At 39.1% G+C, this 24,851-nt stretch overlaps 1 protein-coding gene and 1 pseudogene across 1 annotated transcript; both read left to right on the forward strand.

The window, feature by feature from the left end:
- Positions 1–469: 469 nt before the first annotated feature.
- On the forward strand, positions 470–3,944 carry LOC125124525 (olfactory receptor 2T27-like). The gene is given in 4 exon segments (XM_047774615.1): positions 470–580; positions 2,993–3,389; positions 3,392–3,520; positions 3,523–3,944. Coding segments are annotated over 4 exon segments (1,059 nt in total).
- An 8,192-nt stretch (positions 3,945–12,136) lies between these two features.
- LOC125124526 (olfactory receptor 2T5-like) lies at positions 12,137–13,072 on the forward strand (annotated as a pseudogene).
- Positions 13,073–24,851: the final 11,779 nt, after the last annotated feature.

Below are 24,851 nucleotides of genomic sequence, written 5' to 3' on the forward strand. Positions count from 1 at the left end.
AACAATCGTGTTGTCCGCCTGACCACTCCCCCGGGGGAGATATTTCAGGTGCCTCTTAGCATAGGTGGGACTGTATAAACCCCAACGTCAGGATCCCCCCGAAGAGGGCCACCATAAGCCGTATGAGGGTCGCCACGGAACTGCAGGTTAGGACTCACTCTGGCTCCGTAGTCCAAAGACAGTGGAGCACGGGCTCTCATTCTCTCCAGTCACTCACACACACATACCAGAATTGACAAGCCTCCCAATCCCAAGGGAGCAAACCCTGACCTGAGTGACCCTTTGGTCACTGAGAGGCGATCAGTCTCTCCTTCCACTGTATGCCGGGTCCTGACTTGGGGAGATGTCCCCGGGGCACTCACCAGTCCGACATCCTGTCCTGGAACCTGTTTCCACTCTCCTTCTGAGTCCATTCGGGAAGCGGTGTGGTCCAAGGCCACGGCCCGAGTGAGGGTCTGGATCCAGCAAAATGGCCAGTGCGCTCTATCCACCTGTCACCGGGCCGGCGACTGTGGCCTCCCCCGGTTCCCCGACAACGGTGGCACAAGAGGCCAGCTGGGTTGTCGGCTTCCCGGCCAATGCACCAAAATGTTGCAGAAACCGCAAAAACTGTGGCAACGGAAGGAGACAAACAGCACTCAGAGATATGGGAAAGCAAGGTTTATTCAGCACTGGTGCGGGCTCAGAGGAGTCACCTCCAGAGTCTGAGCACCAGGTCTTTGTTCTCAGTAACTTTTATGCACTACAAGGTCTTGATTTTCCCATGTAAGCATCCCAGACCTCCCCCATCCCCAAGCAGACAGTGTTCCTCCCTAAGAAACTGAGCAAGCAAGGTTACAGAAGCAGAACTGATAAGCAATGCTGGGTACCTGATTAGCAGGGCTGCTGGCTTGGACAGAGAGCACACAGTTGTTACATTATTACAAGAAGGGTGGAATAGTGATGAGCACAGCTGGAAAGGCTTGTAGCTGCCTTCTTAGCCAAGGGGGTGGGGGTTGTTCTTTAGTTAAAATTCCATTTCAATGGAACTACTTATTATAAAGGTTGGGATTTTAAAAAAAGAAAACAGTTATGTCAAGTCACTGTGTTCTTCATGGTTTGGAAAAAAAAGAAACTCACTGAGTAATATATTATTTTGACATTAATTGTTCCTTAAGTGTTCATGCAAATAGTTCATTTTTACGGCTTTGAGGAGTAAAGTGTACTGAGAGTAAGAAGTTCTTAATTTGGAGTTCCCATCGTGGTGCAGTGGTTAACGAATCCGATTAGGAACCATGAGGTTGTGGGTTCGATCCCTGCCCTTGCTCAGTGGGTTAATGATCCAGCATTGCCGTGAGCTGTGGTGTAGGTCACAGACACGGCTCGGATCCTGCGTTGCTGTGGCTCTGGTGTAGGGTGGCAGCTACAGCTCCGATTAGACCCCTAGCCTGGGAACCTCCATATGCTGCAGGAGCGGCCCAAGAAATGCCAAAAAGACAAAAAAAAAAGTTCTTAATTTGAAACAAAATGCAGAATATTTTTAATCACCTGCTCATCCAAGTGTATGTGCAACAGAATGTATAACAGCATCTTATCAGATCTATAGACTTCAGTTAATCAATTTGACATGAGACAGAAAACAAATATGATTGTTCTACTATGGCCTGTGATTACAGGTTCAATGCTCTATAGGCTCTGTAGCTATCCAAAGGTACCAGTTAATTAAGTTAGTTTTGTTGTTAAGAGAAAGTATGGAAGCCAATTTATGTATATGTCTGTGTGGCTAAGAGAATGTAACAGAGTATGCAGATACACAACTGAATCTGGGCCCCAATACATCAATGGAATCCGGGCCCCATGCCAGGATCAGCCTTCTCAATTGCAGCCTATATTGCCAACCATTAGCATCATATGGGCTCCTCTTAGAGATGCAGATTTCAGGATCTCATCCTAGGCTTAAGCATACAAATCTCTTGGACTGGATTCCAGAACCTGCATTTTAGCAAGTAGTTCATGTGGTCCTAGTGCAAAGTCATGTCTAAGGAGCCAAAAGTCAGAGCTTAAAGGGGTTCATGAAACCAAGTAGGAAGAGTAGAAAGAGACAGGGAAGCAACTCTCCTCTGTTGGCTGAGAGACTCTTCTGACCTCAGGGCAGAGGCTACTGGGGTTCACAGAGGCTCAGATAAAAACACTTTATCTGCATGAAATGCTCCCAAAGTTGCCAGAAGATAATCCTCTCAGGTACTTGGGTATTCCTTTTTCTCATGGATCAGGCTGGCTAGGAAGGAAAAGGGCAACTGGGTGGAAATTGTAAATCCTTGAGGTAATTTCCTTGTTTCTGACTATATAAATGAAATAAAATTCCATCTAAATTGACTCTAAAATACAATAAGGATGGGCATCAACTTTAAAAGTTGTGCCTTTTCTCATCCTTCTTGGAGACGTTAAATTTAATTTTTGTTGCTCATTGAACCTCTGAATACAGCTGGTGATTCCTGAGCAAACTAATATTTCTGAGGCCCCATTATGTTCAGCCTGCAATGGTCCCTGTCCTGAAGGATAAACATCAAGTTAAATAAATGTTATTAGAGTTTCCCAAAATACAGTTATTTCAAGGGACATTTTTAGCCCATATTACACTTGAATAATAGAATTATTTTATTAAAGAAACCTTTTTCAATGCCAAAATTGCATTGATTGAAACCATAAATATGAAAAAAGGCATAAATATTAGAATTACTTAGATTATCAAAAGAAGAGAATTAAAGATGAAGTAGAAAAAGTGCATATAGAAAGGGCTGGAACATTGATGGGGAAAAATCTAATGTGTCACTTTAATGCTCTAGTTATTAATTCCTCTCCTGTGATTTCAACCTTTATAAAACAGATAAAATTCTTTCAGTTCACCCAAAAGTTTTCATGTTATGGCATCAATTACTAAATTTAAAGTCTTGGCTTAATCCTCTTGTCTCATATACATGTGAGTGTTTTAAAAGCCTCCATTATCTTTCAGGTGAAGCCAATAAGAGAAAACATGGAGACAGAAAATGAGACATTGAGCTCAGACTTCATTCTCCTGGGCCTCTTCCCTGTAATGAGATACACTGGCCTATTTGTTTCTGTTGTCCTTCTTATCGTCACCATTGCCATCACAGGAAACACCACCTTGATCCTCCTCATCTGGGCAGATCCTTGCCTTCACACTTCCATGTATTTCCTGCTTAGCCAACACTCCCTCATTGACCTGGCTTTCATCTCTAGCATAGTCCCCAAAATGTTGGTCAGCTTTTTCTCAGGGAAGAGAAATATCTCCCTGAATGACTGTGAGGCCCAGATCTTCTTCACCTTGACTCTGGGAATCACTGAGTGTCTCCTCCTGACATTCATGGCATATGACCACTATGTGGCTGTTATCCTCTCAAATACCCAATCATTATAAGCCACTGGGTCTCCCAGCTGATAGCTGTGGGGCCCTGGGTGGGAGGAGCTCTGGCATACTTTGTCCACACTGCCTATGCCATGCATTTTCCTCTCTGTGGCCTTAAGAGCTCCACCACTCCTTTTGTGAGGTCAAAGTGATCCTGAAGCTGTCCTGTGAGGATATCTCTGCCCACGAGAAAGGGGTAGTAATGACCATCATTTTGGTTCTTCTTCCCACAAACCTCATTCTGACCTCATATACCCTCATCTTCCTCTGGGTCCTGCAAATTAACTCCCCAGAGGACATGAACAAAGCCCCAGCTACTTGTTCCTCCAATCAGACTGTGGTTACCTTTTACTATGGCCCAGCCATGCTGATATACATGAGGCCTAGGTCTTTCCACACCCGTATTCTGAATCAGGCTCTCTTTATGTCTGACACAATTCTCACCCCCATGCTGAACCCCCTTATCTATAGCTTGAGGAACAGGGAAGTGGTGGGCTCAATGAGGAAGGTGCTGGGGAGATACCCCATTTCAAATTAGGTTCCCATATCCTGATGAGTAGACAGTTTGGAGTTTTCAGGTATCTCTGGGTGACTTCAGGGTCTCAGGAAACCCAGTGTGACTCTGTCCCTATTTTCTCTCTGTAAGTATTGGATTCTCTGTATCCCTGCCTCCTAATAACATCAGTTTTAAGTAACTAAATCAATGAGTTCTTTGAGCACAGAGGAACACAAAAATGACACCACTTTAAGGAAATATATATGAGGTCTAAATCACAACTTTTACCTAATCCCCTCATCTTGCTTCATTTGTGTCACCTGGAATGGAGGATCCCTCTTCTTTTAGATATAGCAAAAACATATAAGAATATTTTAGCATTCTTGGGAAGAAAATAAAGAGAACTGAGACCACACATTCCATTAAATTTTATTAGTATCAAAGTCCAATTTCCCAGTAATTACAGGTTTTTAAGCAAGCATGAAATAAAGCAAGAGCAAGCACTTTCTATCATCACTTTTGCATATCTAGTTATACAACATGCCATATCTATTAACTTCCTAAATATGATGAATATGTTTGTCCCCTTTTCATTCTATTCCCCTAACCTCTAACAGTAATAGCTTAGGAATGTTCCAGCTCTCCACCCCCCTTTCATTTTGTTCTTTTCAGGGCTGCACCCACAGTGTATGGAGGTCCTCAGGCTAGGGATCGAATCAGAGCTGTAGCCACTGGCCTATGCCACAACCACAGCAATGCCAGATCTGAGCCACATCTGCAGTCTACACCACAGCTCATGGCAATGCCAGATCTTTAACCCACTGAGAAAGGCCAGGGATCAAACCTGCATCCTCATGGGTACTGGTCAGATCCATTTTTGCTGAGTCACAGCAGGAACTCCTGGCCCCTTTGTTCATTACAGTTTATACACACTTCCACCAGTATAACTTTTCCATATGCAGATACCCATTTTCTTGGTCTGAGGCTCATCATGCATCACTGGCCTCCCATGACCCATGGGGAGGGCCACATGGAAGCAAGGACTTGCATGACATGGCCCAGTAATTCTACCACCAGTTCCACTATCTGCTTGAGCTCTAACAATGTCCAGCAGCTTGTAGCATCTACAGGTGCCATGTTCTCTCCCATCTGCTGCACCTTTGCACAGGCTGTTTTCTCTGCCTACAAAGCCCCTCTCCACCCCCCTCCCCAGTCCTCACTCTTCCTAGACTTTCCATCCCTTAGATTTTAATTCAATACCTCTTACTCTGCACAACCTCCTCTGCTCCCCTCAGGCTAACTCAGTGATACCAGATCTCCCTCCAGCACTAATGCTCCCTTCTGCACATCCTGTGCCTTGCAAAATGTCCACAATATGTATTTGATTAGTGAATTCATTAGTGAAGATGATTTGCAGAGCCAGAAGTTCCTATTATCCTTCAAATACTGAACTTAGAGAAGAAATGAGACTTCTCCTGGGACTGTTGGTTTTCATACCTGTTCCAACACTCTCTGAAATGATCAATTGCAATGTTGCAATCTTCATTTACTTTTGTGTAGATGAGTAAACTGAGCTTAAAGAGGTTAGTGATTTATTCTGTGGTATGGGGATAATAAATGGCAGAATCAGGGCAGCAAATCAAGTTGTCTAGTAGTTAATGAAGGCTATAGCTTGGCAATAATTGAGTCCAACAGAAATAGTGAGCATTGATGTAGGATGTGAGGAGAGTAATAATTCAACTCCTTTCTTTCCTGACCTTCAGGACATTTTCTGGTAGATCTAGTAACCTTACTTTTCCTCACCTGCAAATTGTGAAGAATAACATGTCTTATGAGATCTTTCAGAGAATTAGAAAGTATAACTATGAAGAATTGTTAACCATAAATCAAAAGTATTGAATTATTATAATTTTGCCATGCTAAACAAGCATCCAACTTGGTAAGACATCCAATCACACCAAATTTTACTTGGTATCATTAATGAATTATTGCATTAGTTCTATATAGACATCCACTCAAATTTATTCAACCAAAATAACTAGATTACTATGTTTCATTTATGCATATAAATTGACATACTGTGATCCTTAGAATAGCATCAGTAAATAGTATGGGTATAAACTTATGAGTTGTAAATATATAATAAGCTTGTTAACTCCTCCTAACCCCCATGAGTTATGTTCTCTTCCATGTATGAGGTGTTATAGGGCTTAGTGAGTTGACCAACATCAGGGAAATAGTTGGATCTGGGACCTCACAAGTCTTCCACTTTAAACTCAGTGACTTCTCAATTGAGCCATACATGCAAATTGGGAAAAACAAACAAACAAATGAAAAAAAAAACCTCTTGTTTTTCAGTTCATTTTTTTGACCCTCAAGATTCATTTTAGTAGTTATCACAATATCAAGTGCTGGACCTGAAGCCCAGATGACCCAAGTGGGTTGTGTGAAAGCTTCTGCCTATGCAGAAATACTACTGCAAAATTCTTCCTCCAGTGCACACTGCCCAGGTGATCTGTCACAGGGTGGGGATCCTCTCTGTAAATGTCTTCCTAGAGCAACAGGGGTGGACATGTTTACTGACAGGAAACATGAAATAGCTTTCTACTATGTTTTATTTTATTTTAATTAATTGTTGATTTCCCATATTCTAACCCCAAACTGGATAGTAAGAACTCTGCAGTGTGGCTGGCCCTGACTCTCTCTGCCAGGGACATCTTCACATGTCTGGGCTGGCCAAGGTCAACAATAAACCTGGGACTTCCCATTGTGGTGCATCAGAAATGAATCCGATTAGTATCAATGAAGGTTACTGGCCTCACTCAGAGGGTTAAGGATCTGGCATTGCTATGAGCTGTGGTATAGGTCACAGACTCAGCTCAGATGCTGTGTTGCTGTGGCTGTGATGTAGGGCTGCAGCTGCAGCTCTGATTGGACCTCTAGCCTGGGAATTGCCATGGCTGCCGCCCTAAAAAGGCAATAAATAAATAACAAACCTGAGGCTCATCTCCCAGGATGGAATCTAATATACATAAATATCAAAATGTCAAAGAATTATGGCACAGTGCACTTGGACCCAAACTCTAGATAGTGCTTTAGAATTCCCAGTGTTCTGAATTGTTCCAAAAGAGAAGCCTAGTTCTACCTGTTGTCAAGGAAGGTACTTTCTTCAGGCAATGGATTGATCATTATCAAAAGGCTGGGAGTCCAATCAGATTACTGAGAGTATGGTCAGAGAAGAGCAAGTATAACTGGAGGACTAGAACATGGTGAGTAGGCTTGGGAAATTGTCAGAGAGCTAGGAGCCTGGCACAATTGTGAGGGTTATAGTCTCTGAAGATGGACTTCTAGGGTTCAAATTAGGCCTTTCCTCTTATAGTTCTTTGGCATTAGACAAATTAGTAATACTTCCAGACCGCAGTTTTCTCTCTTATAAAGTGGAGATGATAACAGTACCTACTTTGTTAAGTTGTGGTCATAGTTTAATGAGTTTATTTGTGAAGCCCTAAAAAGAATTCAGGCTCATAGGAATTGTCTTGCAAGTAATTGCTGCACAAAATAAAGAATTCAAATAGCAGATGTAGAAGAAGGGCTCTTAATCATTGGCAACCCCCTCATTCTAGCGTTGAGTTGAAAGGACATATTTCTCGAGCATTTACAAAGTCTACATTATTTAAAATGTTATAAAGTACTAAAAAATTACAAGGCATTTTTGAGGAACAAGAAGAAACATAAACAACTATGTCCTCTGGGACTGGCAGAAACACAAAGAAATACACACAACGTGGAATCAGAGGGGACTTCCAGCAGCTGGTAGAAGTTTGTGATGAGTGGAAGAAGGGACAGAATATCCACTGAAGCCACTGATTATCAGTGTATTTGGCTAGATTTAAAACCACCCAAAATAATTTATTTGTAAAATGGAAACTCACAGATTTTGAAGTCGAACTAATGGTTACCAAAGGAGAAACTGTTGGGGGAGGGATAAGTTAGGATGATGGGTTTAACATATACATGCTACTATATATAAAATAGGTAAGTAACAAAGACCTGTTGTATAACACAGGGAAATCTACTCAATATTCTGTAATAACTTATATGGGAAAAAAATAATATGTGATATATGCATAACTGATTGACTTTGCTGTATATCTGAAACTAACACAACATTGTAAATCAACTATACTCCAATAAAATAAAAAACACCCACCAAGCTTACCTTTTAGTCAGATTCTCCTCTCTCGAAATGCAGACTCCTCCTTCATATTGGAGCAGACTCCTCCCTCATATTAGCTAAGCCACAGAACTTCCAATTTGATCAGATTATGTCTTAGTATATGAACTGGGGTGATTTTTGTTAACTTCCATGTACCAAAATCATCTATTACTGGTGAAATCTCAGTTAATTCAGTTAAATCAATATTAGCTACTTTGTGATATATTTGACTCTTGAAAATCCACCTTAACACAATTATGGACCAGGTAGGATATACTGTTCACATGCATTATTTCATCCAACTTTTATAACAACCTATGAAAAAGGTCTACTGTTATCTCCAACTTGTAGTTGAGGAAATGGAAGCAAGGGAGACAATGGAAACTGCTCAGGTCACAGAGGTAGTAAACAACGAATTGATGTTTAAAGCTCACCTTGCTCTTTAAAAACCTCCTGCTGTGCAGAGGGCTGAAGGTGACTTTTTTCCCTGATGAATTTGGCTCTGACCCACCAGGCACCTGAGCTAATTACCTACTGGGGCTGGACTGAGCTGACATATTCCCCAGAGAGCTCAAAGTGTCTCTGCTGTCCATGGTGCTATATTTAATCTCTGCTTCATGGATTACCAGAGACACTCTGAAGCAGCTAGGATCTTGCAGTACCAACTTCACCAAAATCATCAGTTATAAGGTTTGATTCTACACATAGAGTCTGATGTCTGACTTGATGAGCTGAAGAATAGAAAGAGAGATATAGAATCAAGAATCCCCAGAAAGGTGACAAAGATGACCACACACGTGATAACAAGGTAGTGCACAATGGAGAAAGAAGTCATTGCCTTTGGCTCATGTGGGGAGACACAAGGCTTAGAAGTAATTTGTGAGGCTTTATATGGGGTAACATTGTCAAAGTGCTTCAGAAGAAGCTCCCAGGTGTATGTTCTGGAAAGTTGAACAGCTGCATGAGAATTCAGTGAATGGTCAGACCCTGAGGCAGATTTTAGTTGATAATTTCCTAAATCATCTGTATTTACATGTATACAGTTTATAATAGTACTAAACTGATTGGCTCTTAGTTAGTTAGTATCTAGTTGGCCTAAGCAAAAAAGTTAAGTTCTTTGTGTTTTAAACATAGGTGAAATCCTTGTTTCCTGGAAATGTGGTTTAAGACATCTTTGTGATTTCCTAGGCTTTAGAGAGAAGTTCTAACCAAGCCAAGTTTCAAAAAAAAAGCATGTTATTATTCAAGACACATCAAATATTTAAAATTTGCTGCAGATTTATAAATTCAAAAAGTATGCTCAAATTCATACTTGAATTTGTAAATTCAACATATAATCATGAAGGCCTATAATGAGCCAGGGCTCAGCTGCACAGAATCCCCTACCCAGTCACTTGTCTGTGAGATTAACTCAGTTTATTTGCTTACCTTAACTTAACAATGCTGTCATGTTGGAAAATCACCTTTTCAATTCTTTAAACTCAGAATATATATGTGAATGCTATATCCAGAGCTGGAAAACTCATGCTGTTCATTTTGATTTTGCACAGGCATCCTACCCTCAAGCCAAAGGCCAGTTCCACTCCACTCCTTGCTGAGTTGCTGTAGGACCTTAGTTGTGCATAAAGGATGGACTGAGGAGCAGAAGACAGAAGCCACCTTTGTCTTTGGAAAGTCAGTGGGCAGTGCCAATAGGTAAAGAGTTTCTTGGGAGTAGAACATCAAAGTAAGTGGCAGGGGCATGTGATCAAGCAGTTTACATAACACAATACTCTGCTAGGAGCTCTGGTCTCTATCACTGCTTTTTCAACTCTCTCTTGTATACATAGTTTTTTCATCCTTTTGTGTGTCATTTTATTCCTCTGTCCCATAAACTTTTCTTGAGTGCCTGCTTCCTGCCAGGTACCTTATTGGCACTGAAGAAATAGTAGTCAACTAATTCTTTGCTCTCAAGAAACTTACATTTTCTTGAGGGGAGCAAAATAATAGACACATAAATATGCAAATAATAAGATTTCATATTGGATTAGGAAGATGTGGTTTATATACACAATGGAATACTACTCAGCCATAAAAAAGAATGAAATCATGCCATTTGCAGCAACATGGATGGAACTAGAGACTCTCATCCTGAGTGAAGTTAAGTCAGAAAGAGAAAGACAAATATCATATGATATCACTCATATCTAGTATCTAATATAAAGTACATATGAACCTTTCCACAGAAAAGAAAATCATGGACTTGGAGAATAAACTTGTGGTTGCCTGGGGAAAGGCGGAGGTAGGGGGATGAATTGGGACCTTGGGGTTAATAGATGCAAACTATTGGAATCATTTAGCAATGAGATCCTGCTGTGTAGCACTGAAAACTATGTCTAGATAGGGAATGCAGAATGACAATGGGATAAAAAATTATGTATACAACTATGTGTAACTGGGTCCCCATGCTGTACAGTGGGAATAAAAAGTGTGTTGGGGGAAATAACAAAAACAAATTTTGAAAAGATTTCAGGTCCTGTTGCTGAAACTTGGCCTCTGTACAAATAGAAATGTGGAGAGATGGTTTTGGGTGAAGGAGAAAAAAAATAGCTTTTATTGCTAAAGACTTTAAGTCTAATTCAACTTTTTGAAAATAGTGGTTCACTAATATAAGAGACTAGGGATTATTAATAAGTGTGATTGGAAAGAAAATCTCAGTGTCAAACTATAGAAATTTCTGGATTAAAAAAACTAAGAGATTATTTTAATGTAAGAGCTTCCACTCAATATGCTAATAATTACTCCCTAGGGTGAGATAGAAAATGAAATGTTTCACCAACCTATTCCACAAAATATCTTACAAAGTGCTATGTGAAATATTTGTCTCGGACTTAATTCCTACAGTTATGATTTTCCAAAGTGATCAGAAAAAAAGCTGACAACAGAAACTCTAATGCTCTGTCTATGGGACAATTAAAGATGGGTTCATAATATGACAAACATTTTGTATCATGTCAATAAAATATCAGAATATTGAGTAAACTGTCCTATTCATTTTATGAGTATTTTCTAGTACTAGGAACTACAATTGTGTTGTGAGTTAAAAATGCTGATGAGCCATATTTTCTAAGAGACACAGTAACAAAAGAATAAGAAATTTCTACTAAGGTTCTATGAATCCATTCCTTCCTGATTCTATATCAAGACAGTTCTTAGCCACAATTCTTTCTCTTAATTTTTTTTCATGACTCATCCTCATCCATAATGAGATGACAAAAATTCTAAGAACAGAGGACAAAGATGAAATTGTAGATGCAATGATGCAGAAAGTTATGGAAGGACTTACTCAAATGAATATATTTATTCCATGGGCAAAAGTAATATGACAGAGAAACAATGCAGAAAAAAAGTCCAATATTTCTCTAATCAGTCTACATTAGCTGATGTATCAAGAGATCAAGAAAGCCAGTTCAAGTCAATTTCAAGGCATTCTAGAACAGTCTCAGTGGTTAGAGCCATAAAATTTCCCACCCATGACTGATCAGGTGACGTGCTTAGTGATCTGTGAGTCCCCTAAAGATAAGCCCAGATTTTTGGAAGTAAATATACAAACAGATACGCAGAGATTTTAGATCCCATCAGTGGCTGTGCATAAGAAACCACTTTAGAAGAAATCTGGATGTTATCTTTAAATTTCACCACCAAGGTGTTTGAGAATTTTCACACTGATTGAAAATCACACATGTAGCACTTATGGAATTATAGCAACAATGTGCCAAAGAACATAGTATAATATGACCAAAATCAATATTTTTCATTAGTGCTGTCTATCCTACCAGATAGTTAAATAATATTTGTAAATAACAATAGCTACCAGATAATCTTTCTCATATTTAAATACACTGCAATATATTTGGATTCACTCCATAAATATCTGATTTCCAGGCAAGATTCAAATCAATGGTGTATTTATATGGGAAGAACAGTCTCATTATGTTTCTCTCCCATTATCCTCCAGATTTAACCAGTCAACTAAGACATGCAGTGAGGAAATGAATCTTCCATTACTGATTTCATTCTCCTGGGCCTCTTCTTAGGCTCCAGGCATCCTGACCTCCCCATTGATATCATCCTCTTCATTCTCATGGAAGCCATCACTGGAAACTCAGTCTTGGCCCTACTGATCTGGGGTGATACCCACCTCCACACCCCCATGTACTTCCTGCTCAGCCAGCTCTTCCTCGTGGACCTAATGCTAATCTCTACTAGTATTCCCAAAATGATTACTGATTTATTCTCTGGATGTAGTTTCATCTCTCGCATTGGCTGTGGAGTTCAAATGTTTCTTTACTTGATGCTAAGAGTAGCTGAATGTGTTCTCCTGACACTCATGGCCTTTGACTGCTGCTTGGCCATCTGTAGCCCCCTCAGATACCTAGTCATCATGCCCCCAAGAGTCTGTTGGAAAATGGTCACTGGTCCATGGGCTGGAGGTATGCTCATCTCCCTTATGTACATAATTTATGTCATGTATTTCTCTACTTGTGACTACAGGAAAATTCACCATTTCTTCCTTGAAGTTGTGGCCTTTTTGAAGCTCTCTTGTGAGGATACTTCAACATATGAGAAGGTGGTATTGGCATCTGGCATTGTTTTCTTTCTCCTCCCTTTCTCCTCCTGACCTCCTACATCCTCATATTTCTCACTGTGCTCCACATGAACTCCCCTGAGGGCAGAAATAAAGCTCTAGCCACCTGCTCTTCTCACCTCAGTGTGGTGAGCCTATGCTTTGGTCCAGCTATGATCATCTACATGACTCCAGCTTCCTCTCTCCCCCGATTTGGACCAGCATTCCTTTGTGTTTGATGTAATTATCACTCCCATATTGAACCACCTCATCTGTAGTCTGAAGAACAAGGATATATTGGAGACTCTGAGGAAGGTTCTCTGGAAAAGGCTTAAAGAGAAAAGATAACGTCATTTTTTCCCTTAAAACACCCTTATTTTCTATTGTTTCCCATTTAATGGAAGTGCTATTAGGAAAAACTAAACTTTGGATTTCAGTTCTTCAATAATATTAAAGAAATGGCATTCTTTTCTTTCAGATTTCTAATATATGAACCATACTACAATAGGGACAGAGTGTACCCAAAACCTGGCCTCTGTACACCAGCACCAATTAAGTCTTGGAGACAGAGTCTTGGGTTAAGCAGAGAGAACAGCTTTATTGCTTTGCCAGGCAAAGGAGGGCACAGCAGGCCAATGCCATCAAAACTGTATCCTCCCTTGAGAGGGAATAAAAAGGGGTTTCATAGGTTTAGCTCAAAAAAACAGGACTGTTGATAAGAATTAAGTTGCCTGCATTCTTCTCCCTCCATAGACCATTTCAAAGTTGTCATTTTGGTCTAACATGGTCTGTTGAGTTTCTGGTAGTCATCTTGACCTTCTCTCTGAAGTGAATATTGCTTACAAGAGGGAGTTTTAGGGAGCTTTTCAAATAAAGAGAAAATATCAGGCAGGAGATATAACTCTAGCTAGAAGTTAATCATTACTAAAAAGAAAGCTTATAAGGAAGAAATCATTTGTGAAAAGCCAGTTAGAATAAGTGAGTGGGCCAAGGCAGGGCATAGCACAATGGAGACTGCTTTAACTGGTTTTTAGCTGTAACAATATTTCATTAACTCCTGAATTAGCCTTTTGAGACTGAGGGGAGGCTTGGGAAGCTAAAGGAAAAGACTTTCACCTCAAAGCACAAGGACACAGAGACTTGTACATGGTCTTATAGGAAGTTCACATTTAACAGTGTTACCAGACTTGTCTGATTGATGATAAAATATATATCTAATTTCCCTAGAGTTCATGAGTCAAATTCTTTTAGAAACTGACATAGACATATTTATTCAAAAGTTTTATGCTATTCAAGATACCCTCATGCATAACATGGTCTTAATGTACATTTCCAACTACATATCCTATGCATATCATCAATACATTCTGTTATGCAGCCCTATTGGTTTATTCAGCTTTGGACTTTACATATGATTCCATGAGTCATCATTTTTGATCCTCAACATGGAGTTTCCTCTATCTCTGTGTTCATCTATGGAAAGGCCATTATTCTACAGTATTCACACTCTCACTTTGGTTTACCAGCTCCTTTATTACTGGCTCCATAGTTTCCTTTAACTTTGATATGGCCCGTTTTAATTCTGCCCTGTATTATTCTTGGTTCACACTTTCTCATCCACAAATAGCATGTAAGCTTCTTAGGCTCACAATTAGCCATATTTGAATAATACATAGGTTTCTTGCAACTAGCCTCTGAATAAGCATTTATTGGACCAAAAGATTTAAATTGTCTTCATTTTGGTTTTGAAATTTTATTTTATTTTATTTTTAATTATTTCCCCAATATAATTTTTTTTGTCTTTTTTGTCTTTTTTTGTTGTTGTTGTTGCTGTTGTTGTTGCTATTTCTTGGGCCACTCCCGCGGCATATGGAGGTTCCCAGGCTAGGGGTCCAATCGGAGCTGTAGCCACCGGCCTACGCCAGAGCCACAGCAACACAGGGATCCGAGCCGCGTCTGCAACCTACACCACAGCTCACGGCAACACCGGATCGTTAACCCACTGAGCAAGGGCAGGGACCGAACCCGCAACCTCATGGTTCCTAGTCGGATTCGTTAACCACTGCGCCACGACGGGAACTCCCCCAATATAAGTTTTTTTTCTACTGTTCAGCATGGTGACCAGTTACACATACATGGATACATTCTATTTTCTCACATTATCATGCTCCATCATAAGTGACTAGACATAGTTCTCAGTGCTACACAGCAGGATCTTATCGCTAATCCATTCCAAAGGCAATAGTTTGCATCCTTTAACCCCAAGCTCCCAATCCACCCCACTCCCTCCCCCTCTCCCTTGGCAACCACAAGTCTATTCTCCAAGTCCATGATTTTGAGAGTAGAAATTTAATTTCTCTGAGGGTTTTTTTTTTGTCTTTTTTGCCATTTCTAGGCCGCTCCCGTGGCATATGGAGTTTCCCAGGCTAGGGGTCAAATCGGAGCTGTAGCCACCAGCCCTACACCAGAGCCATAGCAACTTGGGATCCAAGCCACATCTGCAAGCTACACCACAGCTCACGGCAATGCCAGATCCTTAACCCACTGATCAAGGCCAGAGATCGAAACCATAACCTCATGGTTCCTAATCAGATTCATTTTTGTTTTTGTTTTTGTTTTTTGGCATTTCTTGGGCTGCTCCCACGGCATATGGAGGTTCCCAGGCTAGGGGTTGAATCGGAGCTGTAGCCACCAGCCTATGCCAGAGGCACAGCAACGCAGGATCCGAGCTGTGTCTGCAACCTACACCACAGCTCACGGCAACACCGGATCGTTAACCCACTGAGCAAGGGCAGAGATCGAACCCGCAACCTCATGGTTCCTAGTCGGATTCGTTAACCACTGCACCACGATGGGAATGCTTGCATTTTCAATCTCTAAATATTTTCTCTGGTATACACTTCTTGTTTGGCAAGGTTTTTTTTCCCTCAGCATTTTGAATATACAAACTCTTCTAGTTGCCGTAGTTTCTGATGAGAAAGTTTTTGATAATTTTGGGGATCCTTGAATGTGACAAGTCATTTTTCTCTTGCTTGTTTCAAGATTCTCTCTCTCTCTCTCTCTTTTTTTTTTTGGTTTTCAAAGTCTTATTAAAATAGACTGAAGTTCGTTCCTTGAGTTCATCCTACTTGATGCTCTTTGAGCTGCTTGGATATTTTCTTAATTTCTTTCATAAAATTTTGGACCTTTGGAACCATAATTTCTTCAAATAATCTCTATGCCCCATTATCTCTTCTTTTTCTGGGACCCACTCAATATATATGTTGGTCTTCCTTGGTGTGGCCCAGGTACACTGTGTTCTATCCATGTTTCTCTTTTGTCTTTGTTGTTCCTCAGACTTGATAATTTCAATTGTCCTAGCTTCAATTTCACTGATTTTTTTTCTTCCAGCTGCTCAAATGTGCTTTTAAATTTTTCTAGTTAATTTTCCTTTTGGTTATTGTATTTTTCAGCTCCATTTTTTCTCTTTGGTTCCCACCTTAATGATATTTCCATTTTGTTCATTCATTGTTTTCTTGATTATGTCCACATATTCTTTTACTTCTTTGAGGTAAGGCAAGTTTTTTCTTGGTTTAAGTTTTCCATCTGATCTTTCTTGGGAACAGTTTCTACTGATGTATTTTTTTTTCCTTTTGAATGGGCCATACTGGTGTGGAAGAGGGGGATGTTTAGCCACTTTGGAGGATAGATTCTTAGCACTTCCCACTCTACCATTTTCCCTCTGGTTCTACCAATGTTGATAGTAAGTGGGATAGTAAGTAAGTAACTTTACAAGGGCCTGAGGACTGTGGGCTCAGACCTTTCAGGGTGTCATCTTTTAGTGAGTGTAGTCATCCCACTAAGTAAGCTACAATACCTTACAGAGGTACTAGCTAAATGATTAGTGTACTCTAAGACGGGTGGTAGAGGAAGAAGACAATGCATAATGGTTTTGGCCCAAAGATCAGCTATCTCAGTAACAGCTATACTCATCCCACTAAATTTTCCGTAAGTTTCTTCAGAGAAGCAAATGGATTCAAGTAGCATAAGAGGTGGACTTCAGCAGATGCTTTTATGTAGGTCTGTCTAGATACCCCTTTCAGGACCAAGGCATTAATTTCCTACCTCCTAGTAGAATTGGCTGGTAATGGTTTACAATAAAGAATATTTCCAGAAATTACTTTGCCCTCAGTTATGCCTCTTCTCTGGGTAGGCCTGCTTCCAATGAATTATCAATGTGATGGTATGAAGGCAACCAAGCCTCATTACCTCAATTTAGTTAAATTATGAATGGCCATTCTAGTTTCAGAATCACCATGGGATCAGCTAGGGTTTTTTTTTTTACAATTAAATCACAACAAATTTCTCCTTCTACACCATCATGGTTCCTTTACTTCTTTACAAGTATTATTCCTGTGAGACTCTTCAGTAAATTTTCTACATTCAAGCCTCCATCTTAGAATCTGTTTTCCAGGAAGCCTGACATTTTACACACAGTATAGTAGAGGTTTTGGTCTGAAGCAGAGTTTCCAGGGCTCAGTCACACCACAGAGGGTACTCTTCAAATTCTTCAGGAAGAAAATGACAACAGCTATTAATATTACTTCCAGGAACTTATGCTGTAAATATAGTTACACATGTGGAAGGAAAAAATATGCATGAATATCCACTGCAGTGTTCTTTGTAATAAATAGTGAAAGATCAGAAAGAGCTCATGTGCCCATCAGTAAGAAGGTAATTATATTAAAAAAGGAACATCAATGAAATATTCTATCATTGTTTAAAAAAATTATGTGAGTTAGTTCTTAAGATTGGGATTGAATGACTGCACATACAAAGTTCCCCAAGTTATACTGCTAAGTGAAAAAACCAAGGAGTAGATGACTATTGCATATATATTATACTAACTTTTGTGTAAAAAATGAAAATCCATATTTAGCAGAATGCATAAGAAACTGACAACATTTATACATTCCAGAATATGAACTGGGTTGCTTTGGAGAATGTGTGGGATAGATGGAGCAGTATAAACACATTTGTGTCATATGCCTGGGGTTACCTACTTAAAAATAAAATAAAGAATGTATATATATGTATGTATGAATGGGTCACTATACTCTACAGAAGCAACTGACACAACACTGTAAATCAACTATAATAAAAATAAAATAAAATATACAAAAAAGGAGTGCCCATCATGGCTCAGTGGTTAACAAATCTGACTAGGAGCCATGAGGTTTCAGGTTCGATCCCTGGCCTTGCTCAGTGGGTTGGGGATCCAGCATTGCTGTGTTCTGTGGTGTACATCACAGACATAGCTCAGATCCTGCATTGCTGTGGCTGTGGTGTAGGCCAGCAGCTACAGCTCAGATTAAACCCCTAGCCTGCGAACCTCCATATGCCATGGGTGCGGCCCTAGAAAAAGACAAAAAGAAAAAAAGAAAAAAATTCTGAATGGATGGCATCAAATCCTGTATGGATGGCAACAACAACAACAAAATGTCAGTTCTGTCTGCCCGGTTAGATTAACCCAAGAAAATGGACAAAGCAAAGAAATACGTTGTTTGTCAAACTATGTATTCATAGGTACAACTGGAGAACTAAGGTAAGATGAGGTGAGGAAGGGAAATGGTCTACATTATGGCATAACATTTACCTGCTTATATTTAATGTATGCCCTGATCAGTTTTATCTCAGGTGATTCAGAAATCTGTTCTTTTGACTAAGACATAAAATGTTCACAAAGAAATCCAAAGTTTCAGATGGGTTCAACAAAATGTTTTGTATCATTGGGAGTTTCCTGTTAAAAACACTGCCCTAAAACCAGAAAAAAAGAAGCCAGCTGTGTATTTTTTCTACCAATTAATTGGCTTGGAAAAGATACTTAAAAATTTCCCATAAGTGATAAAATTTATAATACTAAATGTAAAAAATAAAACTCTCAGATGTAGCTCTGAATTATAGGTTCCTCTAACCATGTAATGTTCTGTAAAAGAAAGGACATTCCATCCATGATTAGTTAGTCTTATAATAATAAAAAAGGAAATAACAAGGCCCATCTTGGTACACCACTAACATATGTTATGTTGAATTATATTTTCTTCTCCTTCTGGCAACCATCAGAATAATTAGAATTTGATTTCGCCCTTAAGGGGAACATGAAAGAAAAGAGAATGTAAAATGGTTTGAAGGGTGGCCTTATAGGGAAGCATAGGAAAAAAATAATTAACAGTGCTGGTAGTTAACTAAGAAAAGGAAGTAGAGAGAAACAGAGTGGAAGAGTAAAATTTTAAATGAGAGAAAGGAAGATTGAAATGTTGGGAGACTTAAAATGTGACTTTAAGTATTGTGTGGACTTGAAGTCAATAGGTGTGTGGATAAAGACCATCAATGACTGTGGAAAGCAGTATGGAGAGTCCTCAGAAAACTACCATTTGATCAGAACTACCATTTGATCCAGCAATCCCACTCCTGGGCATCTATCCAGAGAAAACCATGACTCGCAAAGACACATGTACTCCAATGTTCATTGAAGCACTATTTACAATAGCCAAGACATGGAAACAACCTAAATGTCCATCGACAGAGGAGTGGATCTAGATATGGTACATATACACAATGGAATATTACTCAGCCATTAAAAAGAACAAAATACTGACATTTTTAGCAACATGGATGGACCTAGAAACTATCATGCTAAGTGAAGTCAGCCATAAAATGAGACACCAACATCAAATGCTTTCACTGACATGTGGAATCTGAATAAAGGACAGACAGAACTTCTTTGCAGAACAAATGATGACTCACAGACATTGAAAAACTTATGGTCTCCAGAGGAGACAGTTTGGGGGAGTGGGGGGATGTGCTTGGGCTGTGGGATGTAAATCCTGTGAAATCAGATTGTTATGATCATTATACAACTACAGATGTGATAAATTCATTTGAGTAATAAAAAATGGAAAAAAAAGCATCAATGGATGAGAGAAGAGATGTTGATTTTGCTGCATCCATGTGTGGATGGGTGCCAGGAATGTCCCCATGCTCTGCCTCTCTGCCAGTTGGTTCTTAAGGCCAGAATGACTCTTCCAAAGGTCCATGTCTTGGAGTCCTGAATTTATTCCCTGTGTAACTCAGTGCATATTCATAGAGGAGAGTTTCTTAGATCATAGCATGTATGTTGACCAGATCTTTTGCTGAGAGATGTTTAATCAAAGAAAGAGTATAAAAAGAGGAAACAAGTCCTTCCAGGATAAAAAGAAAGTAATTCGCCAACAACACAATGTTGGAAACAGGACAAATCTCAGGATGAATGTCCACTGTTATATCATCAACCAAAGAATTTACTCATCAGAGATGTTAAGGTTAAGCACAATACAGTCTGAGTAATTTAACTACTTTGTTCAGGGCTGTAAGCTGTGGGAAGCAAAGTCTGAGTCTATACATGTGACAACACAAGTGTTAAGATCCAAAAAAGAAATGTTGCAGAGCAAGTCTGCATAACCTAATAACTCGGGTTTAAATCAAGTAGCAGAATCTACCATAAATGCAACTATATGACTGATTCTTCTAATCTGGCTCTGCTGGTCACACCACTTTGCAATGCAACTGAAATGATTCATTTACCTAACAATTTTAAGTGGTCCAGTTATCAAAACACTCAATTGGTCAAGATAGGAAAATACTCCAAAATATACTGATACATCTATTTATAGATCTCCATTCAAGACTTAAGGGCTGAATACGGATATATTTTAAATGGGTAGGCAGTTTAAAAGTGTATCCATAAATACATTTATAAATACATAAAATTTAAGTATGTTAATATTTTGGGTGTGTTCTAGATGATAAACATTCAAATATAAACTATAAAAGACTTAGCATTTGAAAGTTAAAATTAGGTTTTTCACAACTTTCTAAATATTCTTTAACAGTTGTTATCCAGAAGAGTGAGTTTTACACTGATTTAAAGCAGCTTTGGTTGTTCCTTAAGGGTTCTAGAAGTAAAAGAACTAAGGTAAATTAGTTGAAAATAACTTAAAAAATAATTTATAGTAAAGTCCTGTTATTCAAGAAAGTCAAGATAATAGTAGACTTAGGTATAGTTCCTTCCTTGTTAACTAGCTGGATGATATAGAACCAACCATTTAAATTTTATGAACTGTAACTTCTTCATCACTAAAATAAAAGAGAGATAAAAATGATGGGGGATAAGAATGAAGTAGAATTTTCTACAGCACCTTCTAAATCTACAATTCAAAAGCTTAGATTTAGAAGGTGCCATAGAAAATTCTACTTCACTCTTATCACCCATCATATTGATGAAGGGCCGGACAATATCATTTATTACTTCTGATATTTGCTTACAGAAAGGCTGTGACTTCCATCTTGCTCTCATTCCCCATCCCTCTGTCTTTTCCTTCTCCTTCCCTCCCTTTTTTAAATTTATTTTTTATTGTTTCCTCCAACACACTTTTTTATTCCACGGTACAGCATGGGGACCCAGTTACACATACATGTATACATAATTTTTTATCCCATTGTCATGCTCCATTCTAAGTATCTAGACATAGTTTTCAGTGCTACACAGCAGGATCTCATTGCAAATCCATTCCATGAGCAATAGTTTGCATCTGTTGACCCCAAGCTTCCAGTCCCTCCCCCTCCTGGTCCTTCCCCCCAGGAAACCACAAGACTACCTCTTCAAGTCCATGATTTTCTTTTCTGTGGAAAGGTTCATTTGTACTCTATATTAGATACCAGACATGAGTGATATCATATGGTATTTGCCTTTCTCTTTCTGACTTAACTTCACTCAGGATGAGAGTCTCTAGTTCCATCCATGTTGATGCAAATGGCATGATTTCATTCTTTTATATGGCAGAGTAGTATTCCATTGTGTATATATATCACATCTTCCTAATCCAATCATCTATCAGTGGACATTTGGGTTGTTTCCACATCGTGGCTATTGTGAATAGAGCTGAAATGAACATGTGGGTGCATGTGTCTTTTTTAAGGAAAGTTTTTTCTGGATATATGCCCAAGAGTGGGATTGCTGGATCATATGGTAGTTCTATGTATAGATTTATAAGGTACCTCCATACTGTTTGGCTGTACCAGCTTACATTCCCACCAACAGTGCAGGAGGGGTCCCTTTTCTCCACACCCCCTCCAGCACTTGTTTTTGTGGACTTATTAATGATGGCCATTCTGACTGGTGTGAGGTGGTATCTCATGGTAGTTTTGATTTGCATTTCTCTAATAATCAGGGATGTTATTTTTTTCATGTGCTTGCCCAAATAGACCAACACCAAGACATATTATAATAAAAATGGCAAAAGTTAAAGATAAAGAGAGGATTCTAAAGGCAGCAAGAGAAAAGCAAAGCATTAATTATAAGGGAACCTCCAAGGCTATCAGCTGATTTCTCTACAGAAACTCTACAGGCCAGGAGGGAATGGTAAGAGATATTTAAAGCACTGAAAGGAAAAAATAATATGCAACCTAGAATACTCTATCCAGCAAGAATATCATTTAGAATAGAAGGGGAAATAAAAATTTCTCCAACCGAAAAAAATAAAGCTAAAAGAATATAGCAATACAAACCCATTCTAAAAGAAATACTGAAAGAGCTTCTCTAAATTAAAAAAAAAAGAGGAGGAACTAGGATGGAGGAAACCATAATCAGAGAATAGTAACTTAAATAAGCCAGCATACAGATCTAATCATGAAGATGTTTAAAATAAAATAATTTTTAAAAAGACATCAAAATCATAAAACATGGGCAAGGGAAGTAAGGAAGTGAATAGATTCTTTTTTTCTTTTTTCTTTTTTAAATTTTATTATGGTAATGAAGCGTCTGAACCTACAGGACTATCAGCCTAAAACACACAATAATAGGGAAGAGTTAACATACTTAAAAAACAGGGCAAGCACAAATCAAAACCAAATATTACATTCACAAAAAATGAAAAGTACTCAAGTAGAAAATAATTGGAGACCATCCAACCAAAATAAGAAAGGAAGAATGGAGAATCATAGAATCAACTGGAAAACAAGGTTTAAAATGGCAATAAATAAACATCTGTCAATTTTCACCTTAAATGTCAATGGACTGAATTGTCCAGTCAAAAGCCACAGAATGGCTGATTGGATAAAAAAGCAAAAACCTTCAATACGCTGCCTACAAGAAACCCACCTTAGGACAAAGGACACATATAGATTGAAAGTAAGGTGGTGGGAAAAGATATTTCATCCCTCCCCTTTCTTGAAGGAATACCCCATGAATGTGAGCTGCCCCACATGGAAAGGCAAGGAACTGAGGGAGGCTCTCAGCTAACTGCCAAGGAGTTGAAGCCCTCTGTCCAAAAGACTAGGAGGGCTGCCAACAACACCTAAGTGAACCTGAAAGTAGTCCTGCCCCAAGTTGAGAATTCAGATGAAACTATAGCACCAGCCAACAATTTGATTATAATCTTGTCAGAGATCTTTAGGCAGAGACAGCCAGCCAAGCCTCGCTCAGATTCCTATTTGAAAGAGCTGTAAGGTAATACATGTGTGTTGTTTTATCTTGGGATAATTATTATTCAGCAATAGATAACTAATACAGGCTCCAGAAAAAAACTGCATCCTTTTTGAAAGGGCCAAGAATCATAGAAGGGAAAGAAGAATTTCTCTCCTGAGTGGCTGGAAAGTCACATTCAATTCAAAAACTGCCAATGGCACCACTATCATGGTCAACTGAAAAAGGAATGCAAAACAGTAATCCTGTTATGAACCAGCTTATAGGCCTTGTGCAAACACATGAGAGTTTAGAAGCGACAGGGACTGGCAGCTGTTTACCAAATCTATTTCTGTTCACCAAGCTAGAAATACTTTCCAGCCTCCCCTAGAGTAAGGTATGGCTATGTGATGAGATCCTAACATGGAGATGGCGGGAGGTGATGGGGGGCTTATGCAATACTTTTAGGTTTGGCCCATTAATCCTTCCACATCTTGCCTGCTGCCTGCTTGATACAGATGAGCATGAGCGTAATGACCTTAGAAGTCAAGTCAGTGTGGAAGATGGTAAGCGACAAAATGGCAGGAGCCGGGGTCCCAGGAATGTCACTCAGAGAGCCATCTGCCTTTCAACAAAAACTATTTTGGATTTCATCTAATGAGAAAGATACTTCTATTATCTTAAGCCACTGAGATTTGGAAGATTATCTATTATGAAAGCTAGCATTACCCTATTAAATATGGCACAAAACAATTCAAGGATATATGTAATAAAGATGCTACCTTAATATACTTGATGAAGATCTGAAAGTGGGCTGTAATTGAAAAAAAATGCTGAGACATGAGTTTTAGCCATTTATCTTCAGCATTGAGTAATGATGTGGCACTGGACAAACCACTTAACTTTTCTGGGCTAGATAATCTCTGAATAATCTCTGATAATTTCTAAATGCCTCCAAATCCATGATGCTAAATCTCAATTTGATGGTTCAGGTCTTCTTTTAAAGACTGTGTGAGGTTAGACTTTGCCATCATGCAATTCCTCTAGTTTTTGAAAATGAAGAATACTTCACATCTCCATTGTACAATGTATTATCTATATTCTTCCATATAACATCTTTCACATATATTCATATATACATTCTTCAATAAAGCTTATTGTCTCTAGCACCAAAAATACTTTATTCATCTCTGCCTAAGACTTAGCATAGTGCCTGGAACAGAGTAGGATGGAAAAACGTGTGATTGAGTATGGGTGGAACAAATGTCATATACATTTCAAAGATTCAAGCAGGGGAGTGAGACCTCATAAATAAGAAAAGGGAAAGGAGTCTCTGAGGAATTAGGTGAGAAGAAGGGGAGGTGATGGTTTAGTCTGTGCTACTGCTATGTACTAAATGTAGGCTGAACTTTAACTGTTCCATGTGGTGCAAGTATGTTCTGTGAGTAAAGGAGATAGTGGGAACTTGAGAGAGTTACATAGCTGAGAAACTGGTTAAAATGCTCTCATCTGTGTAAGTATCACATCCTGCTGACACTAATAAGTGTTAAAAAGGAAAGAGCTTGGTAAATAGAATTCAATAAATCTTTGTAAGTTCTTCAACTCTCACTTTTCCCCAGGGTTGAATTATTTTAACAAGGCAGAGAC

This window comes from Phacochoerus africanus, chromosome 4 (genome assembly GCF_016906955.1).
Source record: "Phacochoerus africanus isolate WHEZ1 chromosome 4, ROS_Pafr_v1, whole genome shotgun sequence".
NCBI lineage: Eukaryota > Metazoa > Chordata > Mammalia > Artiodactyla > Suidae > Phacochoerus > Phacochoerus africanus.